This window comes from Antennarius striatus, chromosome 16 (assembly GCF_040054535.1).
Source record: "Antennarius striatus isolate MH-2024 chromosome 16, ASM4005453v1, whole genome shotgun sequence".
NCBI lineage: Eukaryota > Metazoa > Chordata > Actinopteri > Lophiiformes > Antennariidae > Antennarius > Antennarius striatus.
In genome coordinates, this window is record NC_090791.1 from 15,954,161 (window position 1) to 15,961,089 (window position 6,929).

Below are 6,929 nucleotides of genomic sequence, written 5' to 3' on the forward strand. Positions count from 1 at the left end.
GAAATGTAACTGGTGGAAGTGTGCAGCTACTGAATACTGTTTTAATTGTGTAAATTAACATGTGAAACAAAAGAACATGAATCACTGCCGTCTTGTTTAATATTCTAAAACAAAACCTGCCAAATTTGTCTTCTCTGTTTATTTAATGCATTTTTTATTGTTTATTTCACCTGACCTCCATTTACAGCTGCAGCAGACAGATGCAGAGACCAGCAGGAATGTGAACCAATCAAACGCAAGTAAAGAACCAACAGGTATCAGATTCTTAATGCGAATGTATTCCAATGATGCCCCCTGGCTTTACTTCGATGGTACAGCTACCCAGACAGGCTTCCACAACAGTACATTAGTGTATATATATATATATATATATATATATATATATATATATATATATATATATATATATATATATATATATACTGCGTTACGTATATATAGTACATATAAAATGCAGTAGGAGGTTCTTGAAGTCATTTCCTTAAATTTTCAGAAAACTGCCAATGTTTGTTATTAGAAAGAGCCTTGGATGGAAGCATGTACACTAGCAAGCACCCTTCTAGTTAATTACTTGCTATCTACTTCGCGTAAACAGGATTGGAAGGGGATACAGCCAATAATCCACAGATGTTCCACAGACCTATTGGTTGGTCCGCTTTGGAAATGATGCAGGTTTGCTAGGTTTGCATCATGTGATTCATGTCTTTTTTCAGCTGAAGGCCGCTGTCCCCACTGTCAAGGGGAGCTGAAGACACCTGTCCATCACAGCGCCAAGCTGCCCAACCGGTACTCGGTAAGCATCAGCTGGTCCCTTATTTGTCTGGATTGTTACTTTACGTCCCCTTATGCATGGTGCTCGTACTGAATGTACAGTCAGTACTTCTGTCTAACTCATGTGTACCTCCAGGCTTTGCAGTACAAACAGCAGTGGTGAGGAAAACGAGTGAAGCTCTTCATCGCAGCCCTCACTGGATTACTGGGCTCCATCAGTGTGAAAATATCTTGATCATATGTTAAGGGTATGAATGTGTTTTGTTATTTATCAAAAATGTCATTATATGCCATCCATCCATCAATTTTCTTCATCTTGTCTGGGGTCGTAGTGGCAAGCAGGGTAAGAAAGGCATTTCATACATTTGTCTCCTGAGCAACACTGTCCAACTCCTTCTGCTGTCTCCACCCTGAGACCTGCCCTGATTAGTGGTATAACATGACTAGGTAGCACAATACTTTCATGCTACCCATGCTCCTATCTGATATTAGGTCATAGTTAACATCAGCCCAGCTTTTTGTCTTTGAACCCGAGAGATCATCAGACTTATAACAGGTCTATAAATCATAAATAATTAGTTAAATATCGAGGGCTAAGGTTAGTGAGGGCAGGTGCTGATGTGAGAGTGCATCCCTAGCAATCAAACAGATGCAAGAGCATAAGTCAGGGTGTCTTTCCAGCCCCATTTAGTGAAATTAACCCTACATTTTCTCTGCTGTCAGTTATGTTGGTGCTTCATCAGATGTTTGCCTGCTTCCTGCCGGAAACAAGGTTTATCAATATATTGGCTAAATTATTGGGAAAAAAATCTAGGAAAAAATTGAGACTTTTCTTCTGATATTCCACTAACACCATGTGTCACTATGTAAATCCATCAGAAACAAAATAGAAAAATAACAACTGGATTGTGTTTCAGCTTTTTATTGGAGACTAAACACAATCATGTGAACGTCGACACTCTGGTAGCATCCACAGCTCAATGTGCAGTAACAGTAAAATCATTAAAAAAAGCATTTATCGATGCTTTTCATTTGTTTGCATTGAGCACAAAGCAGCGCTATGCTGAACAAGCTATGGTGCAATTTTCATTTAGACAATATATTAAAACAAATTTTCACAAGATAAACCAAAACTGACTCATATTAGACACAATTACTGAGCATTGATTTTAAGACACTGATGGACAACATTTTTTGGTCTTTGGTAACGGGAGGGAAGGGGGGTGGCAATTCTGCTCCATCAGTACAGCAGGACTGGATATGGTTAGTCACAGTGGGGTGGGCTGGTAGAAATTGTGTAATTCATTTGTAGATGTTGGGGTAGTAAATGGTTACTGACGTCTGTCAGGGTTTCCTCCAGCATTCACTTTTATGTGTTACCCTGTCAAACATGGGGGGACAGGAGCATTTGAGCCCCATCCTTCCTCCGTTCATTCATTCAGATCTAATGCAAGGTTGAAAAAGTCCTCTTTCATTCATCTTGTCGTAGTGCATTGTCATTCATTAGAACTGTTCAAATATTTTAGCACAGCTGTGGAAAAACAATAAAAAGTAATTAAAGGCTCAGCTGTTCCACATCATCGTGGCTCCTCAGTGATCATTCGTCCGCTTCCATCCGTCCATCATGACGGTTGCACTACGCGCGGTACGGTGCTGTTTGCACCACAGTTAATAAACTCAGATGTCTCCAGTGAGAGCTGCTCATAGTGTGTCAAGTAGTACACCGTCATAGACGTCCTGCGTTAAGAAAACATTGTACAAATACATGCTGTTAGCGAAAAAAATAAAACATGAAAGTCAGATGAATGTATGTTGTGCATATCTTGTAGCTTTCTAGTACACGTTTCATGATGAAATGATACTCACATTCCTCTCCCAAATGGTTATTTAAATGCAACATTTTGGAAAAAGGACATGAATTATCAGTAATGTTAACTAATCAAACTAATTCTGAAATCACATTTAAAAAATATTTATTTACACTGAACTCTTAACAATCTGAGGGCATTAACATGATTTTCCATCCATCCATCCATGGGGAGAAATGGAACCTAGAACCTTTTTGCTGTAAGGCGACAGCGCTACCCTCAACGCCACTGTGGTAAACACACTTTTACGTATTTATATTCATTCATTCATTTTCACAACCGCTTCATCCGCTGTCGTGGGTCACGGGGAGCTGGAGCCTATCCCAGTTGACTGAGGGTGTGAGGCGGGGGGAACTCTGGGGGTGACGCCAGTACACCACGGAGCGACACAGAAACGCACACAAACACGCACACACAATATTTTTAGCATTCTTACAAAAATAAACCGACTGGATTTTTTCTGCTGTAACTTGAAACAGTTTTCTCAATTTTTGAACAGTGACTCCACACATTTGAGAGCATCCTCATGTCTATGAAAACACATTAGTGACCATATAGTGAAACTCACTGTAAGTGCAAGTAGAGGATGTGGACAGGCAGGGTAGATTTCTCACAGTAGTTCCTGCAGACAAGAGTTAGAAAACAGTCACTGACCTACATAGTATTTATACATGAATCTGAGTTCTACTGCAGTAAGATTGTATAAAATATTGCTTTTTTTGAAGTGACTGAGTAAATGTAAAATGCCGACATGCTCCTATTTCCCCATAATACTTTTGACAGACTAACAACAGACAAGATGACAATGTTTGAAAAAAAAAAAAAAAAAGGAAAGGAGCAGTGCTGAGCAGGACATGTTACTTAAAATTTGGAACCAGTTAGCTGCATCACGCATCAAATCAGTCCTACGTCTTCCTCAGTACCCAAACAAAGCAGAGACAGAGTGACGCTGTTAGCTTACATTATGGCTATGTCCGTCAGCTTGATGGGGAGCAAGAAGGAGACCTGGAAGAGGGAAAACAAAAGCATATCATTAGTATCCCTCACCGTGAAGTGTTTACACCTCCTACAGCTTACACTCATTAACATCGCCATTATAATGAGAGAACTTCTGGAGATAAGAAGGTCTGCAGACTACCTGATATCATTTAACCCTCATTTGTGATGTTGGTAGTGGCTGAGGTGATGGAGCCGGCACCAGCTGGAGGTCAGGCTTATTATCTATTAACAGTCGCATATTGGCTAACATTAGCAAACAATTCTCATCAGTCACTCCAGGAACACGTCTCTCACTTTAGGAGTTGAGAAATCCCTCTGGAGAATTTTACTTGTAATTTGAGATATAAATTTTAGTAATATTAATTTTACTGTTCATCCTGCATTTATTTATTCATTACAGTGCATGACTTAATAAGCATGACTGTATACACACTCTACATCACACTGTTGATTGTATGATCCAGGATCAAACCAAAGACTTGATCAAGTCCACTTCTCTTTCATTACTTGTGGGAACAAAATTAAATAAAACAAGAGCAGGTTTTATCTTGATAAACAATAAACCATCTTTGTTTTGCTAAAACAGAGTATACAGGTACAGTTGGTCGTGCTTCGATGATGCTCTGCTGCTGTGACGTTGTGACACTCACCGTTGCATTAGACAGAGGTTTGACAGAGGTGACGTTCCTAATGGTGACTGTTCCCACCACCAGGTCAAAGATCACGGCCTGAACGGACAGATTGTAGGCCTGCACTGCCACATAGTTGTGGTTGGTGATGTTCAGGTCGTGCTAAAAAAAACACATTTGTGATTTTGTTACATGAAGGACACCCACCTCTCATCATAGATGTTCTAGTGTTATTAAAGATTATAACGATCAAAATATTTCCGTCCACTCCCTCTCTACCTACCATGATGTGTATTTGTATACTGCTGTTCCTGAAGTAAACAAGGCTCGACTTAATGGTGAATGGAGAAAGAAGGACGTAGCGAGGGAACAGGAAGAACAGCACCAGGAAAACGACTAGGAGGCAAATCCCAACAGACATGAAAACATACCGTTTCCTGCAGGAGACATAAACAGATCAGACATCCAAACATCATCGATCCTCAGCAAGTCCAAGACTCTCAGCTCAGACTGTCAGGTTACAGAATGTCTTAAAGTATTCCTCTTGTAGAGATAAATAGTGAGGAATCACTATTCATCCAAAATTACATCACAAATCAAGAATCACACTCATATGTGAGTGTGTCCAATGCAGGATGAACAACGTGTCGGCCACGCCACTGGTGTTAATGACACATTTCCACAGATGTTCAATGTGTGGATTCTTACGTGTGTCTGGGCTTCAGCCTCTGGTCCGTACAGGGGATGACTGACACCAGCTGGCTCTGTTGATCTATAACACATATGGATGCCCTATCAGAGGTGTCCCACAGGGAGGGGGCTCATAAGAATACAACACCTCTGTTCACCATTTTCAACTAATCAGTTTCTGTATCGATAACAGAAAACATTGGAAGCATCACTTGTGCTTTAGTTACCACTAAAGTCTGACCTAAATTAAAATCTATGTTCCAAATAAACAATACACGTGTGTGTATGTGTCCCCGCTACCTCTGGGTATGACTCCAGCACCCCTGCAGGTGGGACAGTCCACTGTATCTGCTGCGCCACGTCTTCCCATGAAGCCTCTCTCCCTGTCATCCTTCTCTATTATGGCCTGGTTGTCGTCTCCTCTGCTGCGCTGCCATCCTTCACCGATGTATTTACCGACAACAGCACCCATAGCTGAAAAAGCACAAAACATTCAGAACCATTCATTCATTCATTTTTTCTAACCGTTTCAACCGCTTGCACGGAAGATTATATTATTACATTGTATAGTACTGTACACATGTTCGAATGCTTTTTACCCACACAGACACATTCTATTTCTATTTTACTTTTGTAAAGTTTTCCTCAATTAATTTTGCAAAATTATTTTCAATTTTCAATATTGAATCAGTTTGCTTGTATAAAATATGCTGGATAAAGTTACACTTTAGCCAATTTAATAATGGTAATTATCATGTAAATACACTTGCAGTACCAAGCCAAAGAACCATTCATGTGTAATATGTTTATTGAAAAAGGCTGATAAAGATTTTTTTTTGTTATAAACCAAATAAACAAAAACAATTTAAGGTTTGAATAATGTGTGAATATGCAATTATTTTAAAACATTTTAAATACGACTTCTTCAGTGTTTATAGTTCAACAAGAGCTGCTAACGTGACGTCACCCGCAGAGTGACGTCTGCACAAACTACGCACTTTGTTTAATCAGGGTTTATCTCCATTACGCGTAACACGTTCACGTTTCACACGTAGGAAACACGATGAAAACATGAATACCTGCGCGACAGGTGTGGAGTCGCTCACGGCGCCCTGAGGAAAAAAGTTCACACTCACTCTCACGTCCCCCAGACTCCACGTTTTCGTTAGTGGTGAGGAAACAGGGTGGAACCGGTTCTGTCCGACACCCCCCCACCACCCCCACCGGGCCTCTCCGCCCGTGGAGCTGCCCCCCACTCACCTCTGTCGGGGCGGCTCAGTCTGAGGACGGCGTCTTCCTCCAGCGTCTACCACCGACTCATCTTCGCCTGTCTTCAGGCTCGTGCGACTCGCTGACAGCTGCTCGACCGGATACGACACAAAAGCACTTCCTGTCGCGGCTTTCAAAATAAAACTTCTGTCATAACATGTCTGCTGGTGAAGGAGTCAGAAATGAGTGGGTTCTGTGCTGCTGGAGCCCCTCACTGTAAAGTTGATGGGAAAAGTCTCTGCCAACTTTCCTTAATTTTTTTTCTGCTTCTCAATGACATACAAACGTCCTCTTGATTCTCCTTTAAATGATCGCTTAATCTAATGTACAAAACGTCTATAAACTGTGGACAGCTGATGAAGGAGTCCATTGCAGTCACTTTTTATTAGACAGGTCACATTTTGTATGTGGTGAGGCTGCGACAAGACTTTATACTGGCTCAGGCTTACTAGACATGCGTTGATACGATTGATCACTGACTGTGGACACTTCATACTGAACTTCAAGTACCTTGGATTCTGTGCCGCCCCACTCTTGCTCCAGACTGGAACCCGGATTTCTGACTGAAAACAAATGGTGCAATTCTTCTGCTTCTGCTGCGACCACGGATTCAGGCGTGACTGACTCTTCCTGGACACGTCTGAGTGTGGGGGCTCTTGGTGCTTTGACTCCATTCTCCGTTCACTCTTTCTGAAGTTCCTGA

General features: G+C 41.2%; 1 protein-coding gene across 4 annotated transcripts; it reads right to left on the reverse strand.

Moving 5' to 3' along the window:
* Positions 1-1,683: 1,683 nt before the first annotated feature.
* Positions 1,684-6,346, reverse strand: LOC137609512 (transmembrane protein 106A-like). 4 transcript variants are annotated; one of them, XR_011038346.1, is made up of 9 exons: positions 6,218-6,346; positions 5,258-5,431; positions 4,976-5,039; positions 4,551-4,704; positions 4,289-4,429; positions 3,778-3,860; positions 3,601-3,644; positions 3,208-3,261; positions 2,485-2,508 (listed from the first exon to the last, which is right to left on the reverse strand). XR_011038346.1 is itself a non-coding variant. In XM_068336583.1 (8 exons), exons 2-8 carry the CDS (start codon positions 5,427-5,429, stop codon positions 2,394-2,396), a joined length of 744 nt encoding a protein of 247 aa, XP_068192684.1. In that variant the 5' UTR covers positions 5,430-5,431; positions 6,218-6,346; the 3' UTR covers positions 1,684-2,393. The 4 variants fall into 4 exon arrangements, 3 of the variants coding, with proteins under 3 accessions (XP_068192684.1, XP_068192686.1, XP_068192685.1); XM_068336583.1 differs by lacking the exon at positions 3,778-3,860 and having other exon boundaries at positions 1,684-2,508; XM_068336585.1 differs by lacking the exon at positions 3,778-3,860 and having other exon boundaries at positions 1,684-2,508; positions 6,094-6,229.
* Positions 6,347-6,929: the final 583 nt, after the last annotated feature.

What these genes read in the sequence shown, in the direction of transcription:
- LOC137609512 (XM_068336583.1), bottom strand. Translation starts at nt 5,429, where the DNA reads ATGGGTGCTGTTGTCGGTAAATACATCGGTGAAGGATGGCAGCGCAGC. An exon ending in GTATACAAATACACATCATG is followed by an intron (nt 4,430 to 4,550) that starts GTAGGTAGAGAG and finishes TGTTTTTTTTAG; the next exon opens with CACGACCTGAACATCACCAA. An exon ending in ATCCTCTACTTGCACTTACA is followed by an intron (nt 2,509 to 3,207) that starts GTGAGTTTCACT and finishes TTCTTAACGCAG; the next exon opens with GACGTCTATGACGGTGTACT.